The 24,388-nt window shown below is 37.9% G+C and overlaps 1 protein-coding gene across 13 annotated transcripts in view; it reads right to left on the reverse strand.

The window, feature by feature from the left end:
* The window catches only part of Hgsnat (Heparan-alpha-glucosaminide N-acetyltransferase), an 88,027-nt gene that overhangs the window by 25,068 nt on the left and 38,571 nt on the right, over positions 1 to 24,388 (reverse strand). For 9 of the 13 annotated variants that reach the window (XM_067782943.1, XM_067782942.1, XM_067782940.1 and 6 more), the window contains exons 2-3: positions 21,016 to 21,173; positions 20,337 to 20,452 (exon numbers count right to left, since the gene is read on the reverse strand). The exons of 2 other annotated variants lie outside the window; for them this stretch is intronic. In XM_067782943.1, the coding sequence (XP_067639044.1) occupies positions 20,337 to 20,452; positions 21,016 to 21,173 (274 nt within the window). Of the gene's footprint in view, positions 1 to 7,038; positions 7,107 to 9,338; positions 10,042 to 20,336; positions 20,453 to 20,544; positions 20,677 to 21,015; positions 21,174 to 24,388 lie in introns of those variants that run through there. 2 more of the 13 variants (XM_067782944.1, XM_067782948.1) reach the window with 2 other exon arrangements.

Consider the following 24,388-nt stretch of genomic DNA (forward strand, 5'->3'; position numbering starts at 1 on the left):
ATGAACCATTGTGGTTCAATGGTTTGTATGCGGTACACTACATCGTTGATCCGTTTTACAATTTTGTTTGGGCCTTCCCAATTACACTGCAATTTCGGGGACGAACCTTTTTTTCGTTGTGGGTTGTATAACAGCAACAATTCTCCTTCCTGAAAACCTTCCGAATTAAACCTTTCTTATCAGATCGTGTATTTCTCTCAGCTCTTCTTCCAAAACACCAGTGGATTTCTTGGCATTTCTGTCCGCATCGGCATCTATCCCAAACTTCAAATCAGCTGGCAGTCGAAGGGCATAGGCAAAAATTACCTTTGCGGGAGTTTTGCCCGTTGTCTCATGCACTGCCGATCGGTAAGCCATCAAGAATAATGCTATGTGTGTATCCCACTCCTTATGGTACTTTTCTACTACTTTCCTTAAATGGTCCTCCAAGGTTCTATTGAAACGTTCCACCATACCATCGGACTGAAGATGCAATGCAGTTGTCCATGTTTTTCGAATGCCCAATGACTTACACATTTCCTGGAACACAGCTGATTCGAAATTCCTGCCTTGGTCAGAATGTAACTCCATAGGTACGCCATACCTTGCAACCCAATGGTTTATAAACAGTTCTGCTACTGTTTCCGCTTCTTGATCTGGCCATTTGCTGAAATAATCCATAGCCACCAGCACATATTTGTTTCCGCAGTTGCTAGTAGGAAATGGACCTGCGACATCCATAGCGATCCTTTGAAATGGCGCACCTGAGTTATATTGCTTCATCTGGCCATCACTTCGGGTTTTGGGCCCAACCCAATAGAATCTCTGTTTAATTTTCTCGAGCGTCTTCGTGATTCCAAGAAAACCTCCGCTTGGACCATTATGTAGTTCGCTGAGCACGTCATGAATCCTCTATCTCTCCCATACTAGATGCAAGTAACCGGATATCAATTCGAAACTGTTCCACTGTGCCCAGTATGACTTCGCAATGGGACTCTCTGTTAACATCTCTCTATTTGGTCTTTCGTTTCGCTCGAGCCCTTGCATAACATGTGACAGATCAGTATCTTCTAGCTGACACTTCCTTAGTTGTTCCCTGTCCCATTCATCCGTACATGTTATAGTCATTAGCCGGACATCTATAATGTCTTCTTTATCCTCGGCCTTTGAACAGTGCTTGCATTCCAAACTACATCGTCTTCGTGACATTGCATCAGCATTCGATGCTCAATGGAAAAGTCATAGCTTTGTAGTCGCTCGATCCACCGTACCAATTGTCCTTCCGGATTACGGAACTGCAGAAGCCATTTCAACGCTGCGTAATCTGTCCTGACGCGGAATCGCTGGCCGTAGAGGTATTTGTGAAAATGTTTAATTCACTCTACCAACAGCCAACAGCTCTCTCCCTGTAACGCAATAGTTCCTCTCTGGTTTTGCAATCGAACGGCTGTAATATGCAACTGACTTCTCCTGTCCATCGACAAGTTGTGATAAAACGCCTATAGCATATCCACTCGCATCTGTATCTGGAATAAATGTTGCTCCTGGAATCGGATATGCCAACATTGGGGCAGTGCACAAACGCTCCTTCAATGTTTGGAAAGCCACTTCTTGCTCCTTCTTCCATTCAAAAGCTTTATTTTTTCTTGTAAGCTCATGGAAGCAATGGGCTAAGCTGGAAAAGTTTGGTACAAATCGGCGGTAATATGTGCACAGCCTAAGGAAACTTCTTAATTTATGTAAGTTCTGTGGTCTTGGTCAATCCTTTACTGCCTCTATATTTTCATTCGCTGTACAGATGCCTTCTGTCGTTACCTTGTGACCTTTTTAAACAGCGAACTTTTTGGGACTTAGTTTCAGATCAGCGCCAACTATTCTCTGGAAAACTTCCTCCAAGTTCTTAAGATGTTCATCAAAGTTCTTGCCCAATACGATGATGTCGTCCAGGTACACCAAGCATGTTTCCAATGTAGTCCTTTCAGTACCTGGTCCATGAGTCTCTCAAACGTAGCTGGTGCATTACAAAGTCCAAAAGGCATCACTGTAAATTGCCAAAGACCACCACCGACACCGAAGGCTGTTTTTATCTTCCTCCTTCACCTCAACTTGCCAGTAGCCGCTTTTCAAGTCCAGTGTGTAAAATCATTTCGTACCAGATAGCGAGTCCAGAGTATCGTCAATTCTTGGCAATGGGTAGCTATCCGTTTTCGTAACGTCGTTCAACTTGCGGTAGTCCATGCAAAACCTCATTTTCCCATCCTTCTTCTTCACAAGTACCACCGGTGAACTCAATGGACTAGCTGATGGTTCGATGACGCCGCTGTCGCTCATTTCTTGTACGATTTGACTCACAACTTCCCGCTTCGCCAGTGGAATACTACGAGAGCTTGACGTATCGGCCTCGCGTCTCCAGTGTCAATTTGATGTTTCACAACATTGGTGGTGGTTTGTAACCATCCTGGTCAAATATGTTTGCGTACTTTAGGAGCAGTTGCTTTGCCTTAGTCTGATAATATTGATCTAGCCCCTCCGTCCACGCGGTGATGTCATTTGAAAGATCAGTCTTGCTAGTTGAAACGTGTTCCTGGAGCTGTTCACAGTTAATAACTACTTCAGCCTCATGGCATCTTCCCAATATAGCTCCTTTTGTCAGTTTGAGTGGTGACTTGAACTCATTGAGTACTCTTAACGGAATACGTCCATTTTGTTTTGTCATAGCCAGGATTTTTCCTACAATTATGTTCGGTGTTGATTTGTTTGCTGCCTCGACAACCCACAATTTGTTTGTCCCATAATCTCCATCAACCTTTGCCCAGATGACTGCTTCGGATTTTGGTGGTATTTGCTGACTCTCTTCTACCAGCAGTCGTTTACTGCTGTAGCCTCTCTCGTAGCCGAAATTAAATGGCACATTTATGTTCTTATATCGCATCGCCTTGCTTTGCGTATCAATCTTGATGCCTTGGTCGATTAAGAAGTCCACTCCAATTACGATTTTATCAACAATCTCTGCCACTATAAAATTGTCTAGTACCGTGACGTTCCCAATTGCTACTTCACATGCTACTTCTCCAATTACCTGGGTGTCCTCTCCCGTGGCTGTACGTAATCTTGCTCCAAGCAATGGTCTTATCTTCTTGTTGACTAAATCTGATCGAATGATGGAATGGGATGCACCCGTATCTACAGTCAGTAAACGTTCCTTTCCATCCACATGACCTCCGACAGTAAGATTGCTTTACCTTCTTCCAATTTGCGAGATAGAGATTATGGGGCATTCAATTGAGGGAGCCAGCTATCGCCCCTTGCGGCTGACTTGCTTTAGTTTAACGATTGAGTGGATTTGGAGATTTGCTCATCCCCTTCAGCTCTGCGTTTACGGCCACCCACATTGCTGGAACTGTTAGGATTGGTACTTCAATAACGTGCAATGTGCCCTGGCTTTCCACAGTTAAAGCATTTGACGGCACCATCGTTTTTCTGTGCGTTCCTTTTAATGCTTCCAAAATTGCGTCTACCCAGTCTGGCCTTTCCACATCCACGCGATGAGCTTTGTATGCGGGCTTACTGAAAAGTGACGCCGTTTCTTGAGTCAGTGCGTGGGATACCGTTGCTGCGAATGTCGGTTTTGGGTTTGCATATGTCGCTCGCTTCGTTTCTACGTCCCGTATGCCATTTAAAAAACTTTGGATTTTTACCCTCTCGGTGTACTCCACGGGTGCGTCAGCATTTGCTAAATGAGCCAACCTTTCAACACCGGAAGCAAACTCTTGCAAAGTCTAATTAGCTTTTTGGTAACGGTTTTCCAATTCTATTTTATATATCTGTTTCCTGTGTTCGCTTCCGTACCTTCGTTCTACAGCAGCCATCAATGCGTCATAACTGTTCCGTCCGAATAGTCTGTAAGATTTCGGCAGCTGGTCCTTTCAATGCTACGAAGAGTGCAACAACTTTATCTTCAGCATTCCAGTTGTTCACTGTTGCGGTCTTCTCATTTCAATTGTAGCTTAAAGACCTGGAAAGGAACAGAGCCGTCAAATGATGGTGTTTTTACCTTTGGATTACTCGTTGAAGCTGCTGAGCGATTTAGTTGCAACTGCTCGATACGTCCTCTCAAAGCACCTCGGCCTCGATTTTTTCCTCAAACTGTAAAATTTTTGTATCCTGGGCCTCCAGCTTCGATGATAACCTTATCTCCTGTGCCTCCAGCAGCGAGGATATGCCAGCCTCCTGTGCTTTCGACTGCTCAGCCAACTGAGATATCATATTTGTCTTCTGTTCTTCCAGTTGAGATGCCATATATGTCTTCTGTTCTTCCATCTTGGATGTTATACGGTTCCCCTGCGATTCCAGTTGCGATGACATTTGTGACGACATTTGGTTCAACACTGCTAATATCGCGTTAGTGTCAACACTTGCCAATGGATTCGGAGTCTCTATCTTCTCCTCCATTTTAGTCGCTGGCTTGGCCACACCAGGATAAAAGACATACTCGTCTACATTAATTCCTTCCAACTCTAATACCTCTCGTAGCCGTGCTTGAAGTTCGATCTTATTGCCGGTTGTCGTCAATCCACGGTTCCCAACTCCTTTTTCAGTTGCTGGATCCTTAATTCACTTAACTTCGCCATGTCCTTGTTGTGCTCTGCAACTCTAGAATTTATTCAACAATTCCTCTTCTGACACCAATTGTAACGAATTTACTGAAATTACGCTTATTCCAAATCTTCTGCTAACGTTCGAATCACTAAACTGTTGAATAAATAACTCCAATATTGAATAATGCTAAAATGGGCTTTATTACACTACTTGAAAATAACACTTATATTTCGCAACTGATAGCTTGCTTAAATCAAACTGACTTGTCGTGCCTCAACTGTTGCTGCTTTTATACTGTTTGGTTTCCTAGTTGAAATATTTCTAGGCGCTTCTATTTCTAGAATTTACTAGTTAGTTATCAGCTATAAAATTACCAGCTATAACTACGTTTATAGCTTCTCATATGCGCGTGTATATGTGAGTGATACTTCCACAAATTATTGCCTACTTTTGGGAGTATCTCAGATATATGCGTTGCTCTCCGCTGCTTTTATGGACATATGTGTAGACATAATGAGTGATTTATTGATGTGCATACAAGTCACTGCTTAGTAATGGCTTAGAGATGATGATATGTTGTTGTTGTTGTTGTTGTAGCGATAAGGTTGCTCCCCTAAGGCTTTGGGGAGTGTTATCGATGTGATGGTCCTTTACCGAATACAGATCCGATACGCTTCGGTAACACAGCACCATTAAGGTGCTAGCCCGACCATCTCGGGAACGATTTATGTGGCCACATTAGACCTTCAGGCCATACCTCCCTCCCCACCCCAAGTTCCATGAGGAGATTGGGATCGCCAGAGCCTCATCTGTTAGTGAAACAGGATTTGCCGCGGATAGGTGAGGTTGACAATTGGGTTTGGAGAAGCTATATATTACGCTGGCAACCTGAAGGGTGGGCGACCTCCGCCTACCACACCGTATGCCCTGGGTTCAAATCCCGGGCAAAGCAACATCAAAATTTTAGAAATAAGATTTTTCAATTAGAAGAAAATTTTTCTAAGCGGAGTCGCCCCTCAGCAGTGTTTGGCAAGCGCTCCGGGTGTATTTCTGCCATGAAAAGCTCTCAGTGAAAACTCATCTACCTTGCAGTGCCGTTCGGAGTCGGCATAAAACATGTAGGTCCCGTCCGGCCAATTTGTAGGGACAATCAAGAGGAGCACGACGCAAATTGGAAGAGAAGATCGGCCTTAGATCTCTTCGGAGGTTATCGCGCCTTACATTTATTTATTTTTAACCTGAAGGGTTGCGCTTGTAACGAACTTCTCCTCACATTGCTGCTTAAACTAGGGAAACCTACGAAGGTGCGTTCGGATTGAAGCGGGGTGGCACACCTAGCTCTGCTTCAGCTTAGCTCAGGGAAAATGGGAGTGGGTTTGCTTCATCCTTGCGCAGCGAAGTCGTACAAAAAGATTTAAATTGTATGCCGATAACCAAAAAAAATCAAAACCAAAACGAAACCAGCGAAATGCAAACTGCAGCCAAACAAACAAACAAAAAAATCTATAACAAAAACAGCCTGCGATTAACTGTCTAGAAAATCTGGGTACATGGAGTAGTTTGCGAAAGCATATGCCGAGGGGAGAAAAAAGGTGGACAGATCCCCCCCTGTCTATACCCACCCAACATGTTAACCTAGGAGAGATATTCGTTTAGGTTAACCCTATGCATACTTACGTCTTCTCAGCGTGTTATATCCCTACATTTCGTCAATCAAAAAAAAATTTAAACCTTCATTTCGATATACAAGATTTTCACATTTTATTCAAAAGAACTTATACTAAGGTTATGGTCCTATGCCTACTGTAGGGTTTGTTTATAATTTTAACGAAATAATATTATCCAAACTTTGTAAATTCAAAACCTATTCATGTGATTTTATATTTAAGTTTGGATTTTGTCATACAAAAATTATGAATTTAATGGAAAAGTGTATTAAAGGTTTGTATATTAAAATTAAGAGTCATTTCATTAATTACAATTTTGGATGTTCAAAAATTCCGCTAATTAATTCCAATTTCAGATATACACCTACATCGAACGACTCGATATTTTAAATCTTAATTTCACAATTCTTATTTTCAAATGTTCTCAAGTATTAACATTGATTTAATTTTCACCAGACAAACAGATCTAAAATATTCGCAATTTTTCTATCAGGTAAATATAATAACCTCAGAGGAAGAAAACCAAAACCCTTATTGAAAGTGATTCCTCGTCTCATTCCTGTCTTTAATCACACGATTTTTTTATATTTATAAATTATAGAAAATTAGTTGTTTTAAATTCTTTCCGTACCAAACGGAAGCGGAAATTGATTAATACCCGATCCAACTAGCTTAATGGGTATGTATGTAAAAAAGATAAGCGCTGCTAGCATCTACATAGCATCAGTAGGTTCGATCGAACTATACGTATCTAGGCTATAGCATAGTATTCAACTTTAACATTGTTACTTACATTTCTGTTACTCCATCGATGCGACGTTGGGCCCGACGACGACGACGTTGTAAGAGCTGCTTTCAAACCTGTGGAAGAGAATGATGTTTGTCTGTGCGGTTGTAAACGCACCATAGCTGATTGATAATCTTTAACACATTAATTACGGTCAAAGCGATTTTGCTACGTGATTAAACACAAAAAAAAAGAAGATACAAGGCAGAAAGCCCAGGATTAAATTATTAAATATTGCGAATATTTCATTTACATTTTTTTTTTTTTTTCACTGAAATCCTGACATTTCATTAATAACTATTTTTATTATTTATAACTTTTATAAGTAACACTCTTTACTTCACCTACATAATCGAAAAAAAATTATTACGAGTTACATATCTACTTTCTCTTTTTTTTCTATTCAAATATCTATAACCAAAATTTCAATATAAAACTGGCAACACTATAAATTTTTATTATAAAATTTGCAGCAATATAAATATACGCTACAAAGGACTGCGGCATCTTCAGCACGGGTATCATTCGACCAATTAGGGACGTTGATTGACCTGCGATTCCGGTACTAGGGACTTGAAAAACTCCACAAGTTAATTCAGCGTAACTGACAACTACACCTTCACTTTCGTGGCTGATCTATGGCACATTTTTGAAATTTTACGTAGCTTGGGTTCTACTATTATTTAATAATGACTTATGGCTTTCTTTTAAAGCCTTGAAAACAAGTTTCTGGCGAGGATGCTTCGTTACTTTTTTTTTTTTCACAAAAATGTTTGTTTTAAAACTTTCAACGACCTCATCATAATTGGATGATTGGAAGTTTCGGCACATTTGGTGATTTCACATATTTATTGGTTTTTCAGCGATTTTGGTCTTTTAAACCCTTTGAACTTTCCTCTTTAAAGTTTTGAGGCACAGTGCGTAATACTAGTTTGTTTGGTAATAATAACTTTGCTCTAACACACGTTTAGTAGCGATATCACCGACCCGTTTCGGGGAATTGTGAAATGAGCTAGGAAAACAACATTTTCCTTCGATTGCCGGCACCAGACTTCTTTTTCTGCTGCAATCGACCTTAAGCTGAGCTTCAAAGTCTCGCAAACCTTGAACTAGTGTTGAACTAGGACTAGCGGTATTTACCGCTATTGTTCCAGCTTAGTGCAATGTTAATCAATAAACAAATAGTAGGCATAGACAAATTTGAAATAATGGTCGGCATAGGTGACTTCACGAACACGCTACCTAAGTATGCTTTCTGTCCTCTAATTATCAATGAAGAAAAAAACTATTTATATTTATTCATTACCAAAAAAGTTTCGTATTAGCGAATTAGGTATTTTATGGATTAGGCGTTTACGAATTAAGTACGAATTAGGTTTTCCTGAATTAGGTACGTATGAATTAGGTATTCGTAAAATAAGTAAATATGAATTAGGTATTAATGACTAGCGTAAATAGTAATTAGACACACACGAATTAAGTATGAAATAGGTAGTTTGTGAATTAAGTATTTACGAATTAAGTATGAAATAGGTATTCCTAATTTAAGTAAGTACGAATAAGGTTTAAATGAATTCCGTAAGTTGAATTAGGTATTCGCGATTTAATTAAATATGAATTAGATATGTACGAATATATTATAAGATCGGTATTCATGAATCAAGTATATGTTTATTAGGTGTTATCGACTAAGTAAGTATGTGTCAGGTATAATGATAAAGAATTAATAAATAAATCCGGTACTTTCTAATTAGCCATGAGCGAAATAACTATAATAAAATGAATTACGAATGGGTGAATTAGGTAATTACGAATCAGGTATAAGCTAATTAGGATTAACGAACTAACGCATCAGATAAATTATGTATTACGGGTTTATTACTTAGTTATTTGCGAACGTCGAAATTACCTATTAATGAAGTAAAGTGCACGAAGGACGTATATAAAAAAATATGTTTAAATGTTTTATGCTAAACTCAACTGACCGACGGAAACGTGTAGCGCCACAAGTACTTGAAGAAAACAAATTTTTTTTTTTTCCTTTGTTCTCAAAAAAAATCGCCTGATATCACAAACTGACTGCCATTATCCGAAACTATAGTTTCAGGCACACCAAAGCAATCAAATATACTTTCCTTTAGAAACTGTATTATTAGGTTCGATGTAAACTTTTTAAGCGGCTTCAAAAAGGTAAACTTCGAAAAATGGTCTAACACTATGAGGATAGCAATATTACCTTTTTTGGATCTAGGAAAGGGTCCTATGAGGTCGACATACAAACGCTCGAATGGGCGTTTGCTACTTACTAGCTGACCCATTGGCGGGCGCAGGGCATGTGTCGGCGTTTTCGATGTTTTGCATAACTCGCAAGATAGAACATATTTCCGCACATCTACAACCATTCCCGGCGAAAACAAATTTCTTCTTATACGCTCTAGAGTTTTGGTTATTCCACCATGTGCTGCCGAGGGAGTGTTATGAGCACTATACATCACATCCTTTCTAAGTCCCTCAGGTACTAAAAGTTTCCATGGATCGGGTTGTAAACTGCCTTCAGTTTCAAACGACGTTCGATGGTAGATAAATTTGTCTAGTACTCGATAGTCCGGTAATTCTGCCTGTAAAAATTTATCTCGTAACTGCTTATAATCGCTAGCCTCGAATAATTCTGAATCCAGATCTATTTCTGGCAATACTTCCAAATCTAACGCTTCCATGTTTATCGAGTCAACTTCGTGTATTCGCGATAGTGCATCAGCTACCTTATTTTTGCTCCCTTTACTGTGTTCTATAGAGAAGTTGATACCCTGAAGTTTCAGAGCCCATCTTGCTAATCGCCCACTCAAGTCTTTCTGCCGCATTAGCCATTTCAGACTGGCGTGGTCTGTTACCACTTTAAATCCATGACCTTCAATGTAAGCTCTAAACTTTTTTATGGCTAATACGACCGCGAGACACTCCAATTCGGTGACGGTATAGTTTCTTTGGGCTTTATTCAGTTTATGGGACATAAAGGCAATAGGCCTTTCATCTCCATTCTCATCACATTGAGCCAAGATACCACCAACACCGCACTGGCTTGCGTCGCATTGGACTATGAATGGCTTCGCGTAATCGGGATGCAATAAAAATGGAGCTGTAGTAAGCTTCTCCTTTACCGCTTCAAATGAACTTTGAGCCTCAGTACTCCATCTGAACGGTTTTTTCTTTGTCAGCAATTCTGTAAGCGGAAAAGTCAGACTTGCATAGTCGGAAATAAAGCGTCGGTACCACCCCGTCATTCCTAAAAGCTGGCGGATGTGGCGTACATTTTTATTTTTATTTATTTATTTATTTATTTATTATTACGGTCTTTAAGACCTAGTTTAGGTTAAAATAAGAGATTAAACATAAATACTCATGTCACATTTAGTGACGTACAATATAAAAACAATTTTTCTTTGAACTTACTAATATTTTCACAGTCTTTCAAATCAGAAGGTAACTCATTATACAATTTATACCCTAAATATTCAAGAGACCTTTTGGCGAACTCAGTTCTTATTCTTATATTATTGCAATTTCTTGTTCCATAATTTATAATGTATTTTACTACTCAGGTAATTCGGTAACATTCCTAACCTAAGTTGGTGTATAAATTTCAATGTGAAATAACTAACTGACTGTTTAATACTAAGCCAGTTTAATCTATTGAGCATTACAATTTTTTGCGTTCTTGGAGGACATTTTAAAATAAATCGCATTGCCTTGTTTTGCTGTATTTGAAGTTTCTTAAACGCTGTTTCACAAGAATGGCTCTTCCTGAATCCCGATTGTTCTGGGATAATCACATTGTGCTTCTCTAAGTATGCCACAAGTTGATCCTTCACCACTGTCTCCATAATTTTTTCATCTGTAGGTAACGTGTTAATTGGACGTAGTTCCTCTGGTTTCATTGTATTTTTTACTTTTTCAACAGGTATTATTGTTGAAATTTTCCAGTAACTAGGTACAATACCGCTGTTTAAGGATTCGTTAATTATGTCTTTGTAGAAATTAGCAGTATATGTCATGGCATCTTTAACGACACCCTCCGATAAAAGCTTGTCGCCGCCATATTTGTTTTTAAGTGATTTTGTGATAATAATAATATCGTCCACTACAATGTCAGTAAATTTAAATGTTTCAAATGGATTACTATGATTTGCGCTTATTTCATCCCCATTTACAATTTCTTCGATGCTATCATTAATTTCAACAATACTTTGGGCACGGGATAATTGGTGATCGCTTCAACCTTATCCGGATCGATTGAGAGCGAACCATTACCTACAACAAAACCCAAATATTTCACTTTACGTAACCCAAAACTACTTTTATTAACGTTTATTGTTAGCCCTGCTTTCTTTATTTGGGTGGCTACTTCCAATAAATGAGTAACGTGTTCTTCGAAAGATTGCGAAACGACCAGCAGGTCATCCAGATACACAAAAACGTGCATTTTAAGGTGGTATGGAATCACTTTGTCCATCAATCGGCACATTGTCTGCGGCGCGTTGCATAGGCCAAAGGGCATACGCGTGAACTGATACAACGGTCGATTGGGTACAGTGAAAGCAGTTTTTGGCTTGGATTCTGGCGACAAACGAATTTGCCAAAAAGCATCCTTAAGGTCAATCTTCGAGATGATTCGTACGGGAGGCAACCTCGATAAAAGTCCGTCGATATTAGGTATCGGATATGCATCTTTAACCGTTAACTCATTTAGTTTACGGGAGTCTAAACAGAATCTGGCTTTCCATGGCTTCACGATTAATACTCCTGGTGAAGACCATGGCGATCCTTCAGCTTCCTCTATAACGCCTAATTGTAACATGCGGTCTATTTCTTTGCAGAAAATTTTCTCCATAGCTGGTGAAATGGGGTAATACCTCTGTTTCAATGGGGTAGATATTCCCGTGTCTATGGAATGTTCAATCAGGTTTGTGGTGCCTAGGCCTTCTTTCTCAAACGAAGGGAAGGCGGCTATCGATACTGCTAACTGACGCCTCTGCATCGAGGAAAGCTGTACTACTTCCGTTTCTTCTTCTTCTTCTTCTGCAGAAAACTGGCATAAACTCGCTTCTCCCAATACTTTTAAACCAAATGTCTGCCAGAAATCCATACCGCAGATAATATTAATTGCTACAGTGGGTACAATCAAAAATTCAAAATTATGCTGCTGATCATTAAATGATATTTTAAGGCTAATCGACCCTGCTACATTTTGCTTTTTCCCATCGGCAGTTCTAACTAGTCCAGAGAATTTCCTATATTTCATGTCCGGATTATCTAAAATCTCTTTAGCTAAATGCGACCCTATACAACTTTTATTGGCTCCGCTATCCAGCAATGCCAAATAGCTTGTTCCAAAAAGTGATAAGTTAGCGTAGGGTCTAATATCCGACCCATTAGCCACAATTGACGATATATCATGCTTACGCATGTCCATTTTGCGCTGCCAAAAGTCATGCATACGCTTACTCGATCTTGACTTTGGAAGTGCGTGCGACAATCCTGAAAATATTCGAGCCCTCGCCCCCTTATATTCAGCCAAACGTATATGGTACGGTCGAAAAAGTGGATTTACTATACTGCGTGAACTGCACGCAACTGGGTTAACGGAATCTAAAGGTTTATTTCACGATAAAACTGTATATGTCATGTCTGGTACCTGCGAAGAAACCTTCGGTAGGATTTTGGCTCTAATGAAATCATCATTAACTGAGCTGGAATTTAGTTCCGAGGTCGATGAGTTGGGCGTCCGCCGGTTGTTTGGCGAACATCCCTCCTTACGTTTTCCGACGTGCATTTTGCACAAGATGGTTTGTATGTGTCCGCGACACCACAGCCATAACAAAATATTCGCCGTGTCTTCAGACAATCGTGATATCGATGACCTAATTCTTCACAGTTTCAACATTTGCTTTGACTAGAATCTATTGCTGCAACATCCATCCTAGCGTCATAAATATGATCCTCTCCGCCGTTATCATCACTTTTGGGGTGATGGGAAAGTTCGCATATCTGCCGACGCACTGGTGTTTGCCGCGGTACTGTATTGTTAAGGTCACGAAAGAATTTTTCATGCCTTCGAGCCTCTCTTCTCAAAGTAACGATATCGCGTATGTCCAGATGTAGCAACTCGTGTCGGAGGTCAGGCTTTATATTTCGCATAAGTGTCTCCACTAAATCGGAGTCGTTCATAGGATATCTTAATCTGTCACACATGCTCATAATGTTATCTAAAAAGTCATCAAATAGCTCATTCGGCTTCTGTTTCCTTTTCCTAATGTCGTCTTTAATTTCCGAGTCGGTAGAGAAATCTTTAAATTGGCGTCGCATCGCCTCACATAACTCAAGCCAATCGAGATTCTCGCAGTTTTGACGATACCGCCAAAACCATTTCAGAGCTTTTCCCTCGAATAAGGAATGCACATGCTAACATAACAGGATAAAATTTCCATTCAAGTGAAGAGATGTAAGGGTATTTATCCGATAGATAAATTGGTCGATGGATATGGCATCGTTGGAGCCACTGAACCTAATCTGCCAATTTCTTATCAGATTCGATAGTTTTTCATTGGCCAAAGAAATCCGTGATGTTCCCAACGATTCTCCTCGGCTGGGGTTAGAACGTCTATTTATAGGGCGTTCCTCGTACGGAATATCGCGTGGCCATACTGGTGGCTCCTCACGACGTTCATTGGTAGGTGATGGGATTCTATCTACGTTCCTATTAATATTTAAATTTTGAAATAAATTGTGTACTTCATTGGTAATGGATGCCATGATTTGACCACGAAAATCATTCATGGACTCGCGTACAATCTGTTGCACTCTATTCTCGGATATATTGTTAGAGTTAGTATTGGAATTTCGTTGTCTCCTCGGGCTGGCCTGAGCTGGAACACCGGAAGACGTCGTCAACCGTTGTTGGCTTTGTACATGCCACCGAGTATTTGGCCTATTCCGCGGAATAGCGCCTGTTTGGGGATTAGTCTGTTCAAGTATATTAACGACATTTCCAGATGCTACGTTCGAATCAGAACATTCGCATGTGGCTCTACATACAGGACATGTGGAGTTATTCTCTAGCCATGTACGAATACAAGTTGAATGGAAATGATGCTTACATTCCGTTTCAACTCGATCAGCGTCAGCTCGAAGAGCCTCGCTACAAATCACGCAAATTGAATTATTCATATTTTCTAGAGGCATCTCGCTCTGGACTATGAGTCACGGGCATTGCAAAAAAAAGAAAACGAAAATTCTATCGGCACTAGCAAATTACAGAGCTTCTCCAACCTCTGACTTATATGATCACAAACAAATGGTAATATACATATGTATATTCGGTATTTATCTGCAAATGTAAAGTTACACGTGCAATAACAAAAAAAAAAAAACTTTAATCAATTGATATTTATTAAAAAGGTCGACTACTCTGTAGGGTATATGAATAGCTGAAAGTATTATTTAATTTTTCGACAATTGCAAACGCATTATGCTGTAATCACAATGAAAAACGCGACGGCTAGGCATTGAGTTTACAGCTTTACTCCAAAAAAAAAATGCTGGCATATTTGTACTACTACTATGAAATGAAATGAAATTCCTTAGTATTTCTCCGGTAAACTTCTGAAGAAAAGGTTCCTAAAGAATTTAATCTGAAAATGTAATTTCTCGACTATAGCGCGAAGGGTTTGTTTTAATATAAACCAAAAGCAAAAAATCCACTTCGGGAAAATCAGAAAAAAATGTGTATGAAAAAAAAGTAAAATTATAAATCATCCCAATGCTTTAATCGCTTCCAAGAGCAGATAATTTAGTGGCTAGGAATCAAGGCAACTCAATATGCTATGAATCCAAGCTTTCTTAACTGTTCTAAGTAAACAATAAAGCGAAGTACGAGTGATGCAGTAACAGTTATAAGAGATTGAAAAATTAGCGGTCAGATTCCGAAATAATCCAGAAACTCTGCAAATCCTGCATCTTTTAAACCTCCTAACTATTAACGCAAAAGCAAAATTTAAATTCAAAGAAATTTAGTCTTCAATGAGCGATAATCTTAGCAAGTCAATATGACACGCTTGTAAGCCTCCGCTTACAAAATTCTAATTGAGCCTAGAAATTTCTCGAGGCTTTCTCGTTGATCGGGCTTCGGAGATATTCTGGTCCAATCTTGAGGGCTTCTATATCTTCCGGCCCCACGTTGGGCGCCATTTATTTTCTGTAACGAACTTCTCCTCACACTGCTGCTTAAACTAGGGAAACCTACGAAGGTGCGTTCGGATTGAAGCGGGGTGGCACACCTAGCTCTGCTTCAGCTTAGCTCAGGGAAAATGGGAGTGGGTTTACTTCATCCTTGCGCAGCGAAGTCGTACAAAAAGATTTAAATTGTATGCCGATAACCAAAAAAATCAAAACCAAAACGAAACCAGCGAAATTCAAACTGCAGCCAAACAAACAAACAAAAAAATCTATAACAAAAACAGCCTGCGATTAACTGTCTAGAAAATCTGGGTACATGGAGTAGTTTGCGAAAGCAAATGCCGAGGGGAGAAAAAAGGTGGACAGATCCCCCCCTGACTATACCCACCCAACCTATTAACCTAGGAGAGATATTCGTTTAGGTTAACCCTATGCATACTTACGTCCTCTCAGCGTGTTATATCCCTACATTTCGTCAATCAAAAAAAAAATTTAAACCTTCATTTCGATATACAAGATTTTCACATTTTATTCAAAAGAACTTATACTAAGGTTATGGTCCTATGCCTACTGTAGGGTTTGTTTATAATTTTAACGAAATAATATTATCTAAACTTTGTAAATTCAAAACCTATTCATGTGATTTTATATTTAAGTTTGGATTTTGTCATACAAAAATTATGAATTTAATGGAAAAGTGTATTAAAGGTTTGTATATTAAAATTAAGAGTCATTTCATTAATTACAATTTTGGATGTTCAAAAATTCCGCTAATTAATTCCAATTTCAGATATACACCTACATCGAACGACTCGATATTTTAAATCTTAATTTCACATTTCTTACTCAAATGTTCTCAAGTATTAAAATTGATTTAATTTTCACAAGACAAACAGATCTAAAATATTCGCAATTTTTCTATCAGGTAAATATAATAACCTCAGAGGAAGAAAACCAAAACCCTTATTGAAAGTGATTCCTCGTCTCATTCCTGTCTTTAATAAAACGATTTTTTTATATTTATAAATTATAGAAAATTAGTTGTTTTAAATTCTTTCCGTACCAAACGGAAGCGGAAATTGATTAATACCTGAATGTAGGTCGATCCAACTAGCTTAATGGGTAAAAAAAAAAAAAAAAAAAAATGTATGTAAAAAAGATAAGCGCTGCTAGCATCTACATAGCATCAGTAGGTTCGATCGAACTACGTATCTAGGCTATAGCAACTTTAACATTGTTACTTACATTTCTGTTACTCCATCGATGCGACGTTGGGCCCGACGACGACGACGTTGTAAGAGCTGCTTTCAAACCTGTGGAAGAGAATGATGTTTGTCTGTGCGGTTGTAAACGCACCATAGCTGATTGATAATCTTTAACACATTAATTACGGTCAAAGCGATTTTGCTACGTGATTAAACACAAAAAAAAGAAGATAAAAGGCAGAAAGCCCAGGATTAAATTATTAAATATTGCGAATATTTCATTTACATTTTTTTTTTTTTTCACTGAAATCCTGACGCTTCATTAATAACTATTTTTATTATTTATAACTTTTATAAGTAACACTCTTTACTTCACCTACATAATCGAAAAAAAATTATTACGAGTTACATATCTACTTTCTCTTTCTTTTCTATTCAAATATCTATAACCAAAATTTCAATAAAAAACTGGCAACACTATAAATTTTTATTATAAAATTTGCAGCAATATAAATAAACGCTACAAAGGACTGTGGCATCTTCAGCACGGGTATCATTCGACCAATTAGGGACGTTGATTGACCTGCGATTCCGGTACTAGGGACTTGAAAAACTCCACAAGTTAATTCAGCGTAACTGACAACTACACCTTCACTTTCTTGGCTGATCTATGGCACATTTTTGAAATTTTACGTAGCTTGGGTTCTACTATTATTTAATAATGGTTTATGGCTTTCTTTTAAAGCCTTGAAAACAAGTTTCTGGCGAGGATGCTTCGTTACTTTTTTTTTCACAAAAATGTTTGTTTTAAAACTTTCAACGACCTCATCATAATTGGATGATTGGAAGTTTCGGCACATTTGGTGATTTCACATATTTATTGGGTTTTCAGCGATTTTGGTCTTTTAAACACTTTGAACTTTCCTCTTTAAAGTTTTGAGGCACTGTGGGTAATACTAGTTTGTTTGGTAATAATAACTTTGCTCTAACACACATTTAGTAGCGATATCACCGACCCGTTTCGGGGAATTGTGAAATGAGCTAGCAAAACAACATTTTCCTTCGATTGCCGGCACCAGACTTCTTTTTCTGCTCCAATCGACCTTAAGCTGAGCTTCAAAGTCTCGCAAACCTTGAACTAGTGTTGAACTAGGACTAGCGGTATTTACTGATATTGTTCCAGCTTAGTGCAATGTTAATCAATAAACAAATAGTAGGCATAGACAAATTTGAAATAATGGTCGGCGTAGGTGACTTCACGAACACGCTACCTAAGTATGTTTTCTGTCCTCTAATTATTAATGAAGAAAAAAACTATTTATATTTATTCATTACCAAAAAAGTTTCGTATTAGCGAATTAAGTATTTTATGGATTAGGCGTTTACGAATTAAGTACGAATTAGGTTTTCCTGAATTAGGTACGTATGAATTAGGTATTCGTAAATTAAGTAAATATGAATTAGGTATTAATGACTAGCGTAATACTAGGTTCAAACACACACCAAATTGGCAATTTATACTATTTGGGCAATTTATTACGCAATTTGTCATATAATAAATTGTAATAATAAATTGCCAATTTAAACAAAATTGCGTAATAAATTGTTTCAAACTGCAAATGCAACATTGTAAAGTGTGTTTATTGAGTATATTTTAACGTCAGTTACTCATGGCTGAACTATGTGGTTGGCTCATCTCATCAGCTGATTTTATGTCTTTCATTTCACTGGAGTAGGGATTGTCAAAAGAAGATGGCAAACTCAAAATGAAACCAAAACATTGAACACATTTTCTTACAACACACAAAAATTTCAAAGTTTTATGTTTTCATTCCATTTCATTCGCCTAATAATGTGCGTGTTCATTTTGACAGTCTGAACAAAGGTATGTTCTTGCTGTAGAGATGAGCCAACCAGCTATCAAATTACTATTGTGTAAGCTAAATCGAGTTGTATGAACAGCACTCAATTCAAATCGAAATTTCCTTAATTTATTTTTCTGTTTGAACATAGTATAAATAGTAATTAGACACACACGAATTAAGTATGAAATAGGTAGTTTGTGAATTACGTATTTACGAATTAAGTATGAAATAGGTATTCCTAGTTTAATTAAGTACGAATAAGGTTTAAATGAATTCCGTAAGTTGAATTAGGAATTCGCGATTTAATTAAATATGAATTAGATATGTACGAATACATTATAAATTCGGTATTCATGAATTAAGTATATGTTTATTAGGTGTTATCGACTAAGTAAGTATGTGTCAGGTATAATGATAAAGAATTAATAAATAAATCAAATCCAGTACTTTCTAATTAGCCATGAGCGAAATAACTATAATAAAATGAATTACGAATGGGTGAATTAGGTAATTACGAATCAGGTATTAGCTAATTAGGATTAACGAACTAACGCATCAGATAAATTATGTATTACGGGTTTATTACTTAGTTATTTGCGAACGTCGAAATTACCTATTAATGAAGTAAAGTGCACGAAGGACGTATATAAAAAAATATGTTTAAATGTTTTATACTAAACTCAACTGACCCACGGAAACGTGTAGCGCCACAAGTACTTGAAGAAAACAAATTTTTTTTTCCTTTGTTCTCAAAAAAAAATCACCTGATTATCCCGCTATGGTTTATGCACAAAGTATGTGCATAGGTATTTATTGTAACACCTCCAATAGTTATTCTATTGTCGCCATATCACCTAATGTAGAAAACAATTCGATACTCGAATGGCCCTGTAGGGTATATTTGGCTTGAGCGCTACACGCTACACAGCCCCTTAAATCTGGTATTTTAGTCGCCTCTTACGACAGGCATACCTACCGCGGGTATATTCTGACCCCCTAACCCGCTGGGGGTAGATGATACTAACCTTTAGTGTTGCTAATATTCGTCACAATATATATAATAAATATGTTTTGAGTTACATGTCATCGGAAAGCAATATAATCAACAAAAAATTCACAAGTAAAAAACCCATGTTTATAAATACTGTCCATACAGCAATTAATTTTATGTCGAGGAGCTCGCGAGATTTACGAGTACTTCGAGACACGAGAATCTCGCGAGAAGTCGAGTTCTCGGGTCTCGAAAATCTCGCTTGTGTTCGAGAAGTAATCGTAAGCTCTACATAAAAGCAAAACACATGGAATAAACAGAATTTCATCGCTGATTCTCGCATTCACTGCGTTATATACAAATTTTCTTCTCGCATGAAAATAAGCGTCAATAAGCTCGGCTCGTCTCCGCTCGGCATCAGCGCTAACTCTGTTCGCACCCTTACTAGACTTTAGGAGAAATGGGTGAACGAGGAAACCCAGAGTATAAAAGCAGCAAATCCCGGGAGTGGGATTTGAACCCGCACTCCTACGATGGTTGAAGTGTTACAAACGCATTCAGCCACGTCATGCCTTAGTTGTTGTAAACCTTATCCCAACTAAGGTATGACGTGGCTGAATGCGTTTGTAACACTTCCACCATCGTAGGAGTTCGGGTTCAAATCCCACTCCCGGGAGAAAAGGCTTTGAAGAGATTTACAAGGTATAATCGAAACAGCTGTCGCCTTGTCCGTCCTGATGTCACGTTGAGTAAATTTTTCCAAAATTATTAAATAAATTATAAATTAAAAATTACTTCAAATAAATGTGTTCATACATTTAAAAGCAATAAGGATAATCCCCGCTTAAAAACCCCTTACAAAATTAACAATTTTTATTCGGCCGCTCGAAATGTTCAAAAACTCGAAACTTTTTAGCAAACATTTGAGCAGTTGAGCAAGGAACAAGTATTAAGCTACCCGAAGTGATCGATACCTGGGTATCTACATAGATCTTGAGTTTCTGCACTTACATATTCTTATTGGCCAAATTGTCTCCATCTGAAGTATACATTTTGAAAGCCCAATCATAAGCTACATTCAATTTAAATGTAAAGTTTTGTTTTCGTTCAACCAAGGTGTAAGGACACTGAAATTAAAAAAAATCAATTTGTCATTTTTTTTCATAGACGCCTAATCTTAGAAGTCGATGAACGACATAATGCAAAAATTGTTCCAAACCTGCTATATCTCGATATAAATTCTAAAGCGAAATACGGCGTTGTCTTTAACATAAACAACAAATGGTACGCCGTGGAGTTTTGCAGTTTTACCCGTTGGCAGTTTTAACAAAATCAGAAAACTGAACATTTTCTTGCTCTTTTACATGAGTTCACTTTCCGGTCGATATTTTGATTTCCAACCATCAAATGTCTTTAAATTTTGTACCAAAAAATCGATTCGTGTGAATGATCTTTCACTTTTTTTTTCCTCATTTCTATGGCGCCAAGCAATAGCAACCAAAGTGATTTTTTTAAGCTTTCAGGAAAGCTTTTATAAGTTATAATTTTTATGGAAATTAGACGTCCGCAGTTATTGAGATATAGCCGACAGTAAAATGCTTATAATAACTCAACATAGGCTTATCTTAACTTTGGTTTTATTACTTGCTGCCTCATACTCATGGGCATATGTAACTGTAGTTTTTCTCACCGTGTAACATTCCTGTGAACGGCTATAAAGGTATGCCGATTTCTCATATTGAGACTTGACCACCATGTATGCTTCATCAACCTGCAGATCTCGCATACTGAAACCACGCCAAACTGGCTCAGTATATTCTACGAATTGTGACATTACTTCTGATGTTACTGTGAATAAATTAAAAAAAAAAAACTAAATTAACGCTATTTTCTTATTGAAAAAACTTCTTCCCAAATTGCGAATGTTGCTTGAACCCGATATCTTCGGTGTGGTGCGCGGAGCACGCTACCATCACGACACGGCCGCCGAGCCGGCATACAAAAGGAGCAAACACTAAACCCTAACCCATTCGTTTGTTTTTTTTTTACAGTTTTACTTAGCTTGACTTGACAGGCCGGGCCGCACGAATTTTGTAATTAAAATTTAAGTAACTTCCCGATAAGTTACAAGCTTCAGTGGAGTGTGATAACTAGTACCTAGGACCTACCTAATTATTTTCTAGCTTTTAGTATTATTATTACTTAATGTAAGTATTGTTTTCAATAAAACCGTTTAACATAGAAATTTTTTTTAAATTATTTTATTTGTAATTAAGAATTGAACCATAAAAAATAATACATTCATTACGTGACTGGTGCAAAAAGGAAATAATCGCAGGATAATCCCCGCGTTGCAAATAACTACTGAGGAAATAAGAAAGATTTAAGAGGATCTTTGATGAGCCTCGACGTTCTTGTCAAATTATAAACCCATTTTAAGGGACACCTACGTAGCTGCTCGACTACCATGTGCGGATCCAGAGCGGCATTTTGGGGGGAGCTTCACGAAAAAAAATCTGATTTTTAAACGGTTTTATTAGTTTGACTGTGTAGCGAACATAATTTTTTAATTGAAATTTAAGTAACATCCCGACAAGCTACAATCTTGAAACTTGGAATATAGTTCAGAACCTGATGAAAATGCAATAATAAGAAGCAAAAAAAACTCCGATAGGTGGCGCATGGATCGAAATATTTGAAAAAATCGTATTTATGGTATTTGGCTCATATTTGGAACACATATTACATGCATGAATAGAAAGCGACATATAAAAAAATAGCCACCTGGCGGCGAGGATCGGGATATTAAAAAAAATCGTATTTGTGGTCCAATTCGGCTAATACTGGAACACATATTATATATGGGAATAGAAATCGCTTAGTGAAAAAAGCTCGCGCTAGGTGGCGCAAGGATCGAGATATTCAAAAAAATCGTATTTGTGGTCCGACTTGCCTCATATTTGAAACACATATTACATACAGAAATAGAAATCGGTTTGTAAAAAAAAATTCCCGCTAGGTGCGGCAAGAATCGAGATATTAAATAAAATAATTTAAAAATTTTTTTTAAGTTAAACGGTTTTATTGAAAACAATGCTTACATGAAGTAATAATAATACTAAAAGCTAGAAAAAAATTAGGTAGGTCCTAGGTACTAGTAATCACACTCCTCATCAATCTAGGGCGTTGATCAGACAATTATATAAAAGCGTTGGGCGCGTGAAATTTCTAAAAATGTGAAGCGTAGCATAACCTGATTGAAGTTCAGTTGGCCTTATATATGACTATCAATGGAAATTTGACGCGTCCAACGCTTTTATTTAATTGTCTGATCAACGACCTAGATTGTTGAGGCGTGTGATGACTAGTACCTAGGACCTACCTAATTATTTTCCAGCTTTTAGTATTATTATTACTATATGTAAGTATTGTTTTCAATAAAACCGTTTCACTTAAAAATTTTTTTTAAATTTTTTATTTTCAAGTTTTTAGTCTTTATTTAATTGCCTATTATTTTTCATTCAATTTGTTACAATCTAAATCCTCAATACGTAATTCTTCCAAAGACTTTGCTCGACTCTGCGCCACGTGCTTGTCCCTCCTCCAACTCCAAAATATTTTGATGTCACTTCTACCGGACTGTATGTAATATTTTTTCCAAATATGAGCCAAATCGGACATCATAGGTCGCTTTGTATTCATGTATGTATTATGTGTTCCAAATACGGACCAAATAGGACCACAAATACGATTTTTTTGAATATATCGATGCTTGCGCCACCTAGCGGCGATTTTTTTCATAGGTCGCTTTTTATTCTTGTATGTATTATGTGTTCCAAATATTAGCCAAATCGGACCACAAATACGATTTTTTTTGTGAATATCTCGATCCTTGCGCCACCTAGCGGCGATTTTTTTCATAGGTCGCTTTCTATTCTTGTATCTATTATGTGTTCCAAATATGAGCCAAATCGGACCACAAATACGAGTTTTGTGAATATCTCGATCCTTGCGCCACCTAGTGGCGATTTTTTTCATAGGTCGCTTTCTATTCTTGTATGTATTATGTGTTCCAAATATGAGTCAAATCGGACCACAAATACGATTTTTGTGAATATCTCGATCCTTGGGCCACCTAGCGGTGATTTTTTTTTCATTATTGTATTTTCATCGTGTTATGAACTATATTCCAAGTTTCAAGGTTTTAGCTTGTCGGGAAGTTATTTTAATTTCAATTACAAAATTCGTTCACAACGGCCGTGCATGCGGCCGTGCGGCCTGCCTGTCAAGTCAAGCTAAATAAAACCGTTTAAAATACTCGTATTTGTGGTCCGATTTGGCTCATACGAATATTTGGAAGAAATATTACATACAGTCCGGTAGAAGTGACATCAAAATACTTTGGAGTTCGAGGAGGGACAAGCATACGTGGCGCTGAGTCGAGTAAAGTCTTTGGCAGGATTATGTATTGAAGACTTAGATTGCAACAAATTGTCAGGAAAGAGTCCTTGTAATAATGAGTCACTATATGAACTAAATAGAATGAGAAATAATAGGCAACTAAATAAAGACTAAAAACGTGAAAATAAAATAATTAAAAAAATAATGTTTAGTTAAACGGTTTTATTGAAAACAATACTTACATTAAGTAATGATAATAAGCAAATAATTAGGTAGGTCCTGGGACTAGTCATCACACTCCTCATGTTGTTGTTGTTGTTGTTGTTGTTGTAGCGATAAGGTTGCTTCCCGAAAGCTTTAGGGATTGTTATCGATGTGATGGTCCTTCGCCAGATACAGATCCGGTACGCTCCGGTAACACAGTACCATTAAGGTGCTAGCCCAACCATCTCGGGAACGATTTATATGGCCACATTTAACATTCAGGCCATCCCAAGTTCCATGGGAGCTTGGGGTCGCCAGATCCTCGTCTGTTAGTGGAACAGGATTCGCCGCGGATAGGTGAGGTTGACAATTGGGTTTGGAGAAGCGATATATTGCGCTCGCAACCTGAAGGGTTGCGGTACACAGCCCCTTGAATTTGGTATTTTAGTCGCCTCTTA

The sequence above is a fragment of the Eurosta solidaginis genome, chromosome 4 (assembly GCF_040869045.1).
Source record: "Eurosta solidaginis isolate ZX-2024a chromosome 4, ASM4086904v1, whole genome shotgun sequence".
In the NCBI taxonomy this organism is placed as follows: domain Eukaryota; kingdom Metazoa; phylum Arthropoda; class Insecta; order Diptera; family Tephritidae; genus Eurosta; species Eurosta solidaginis.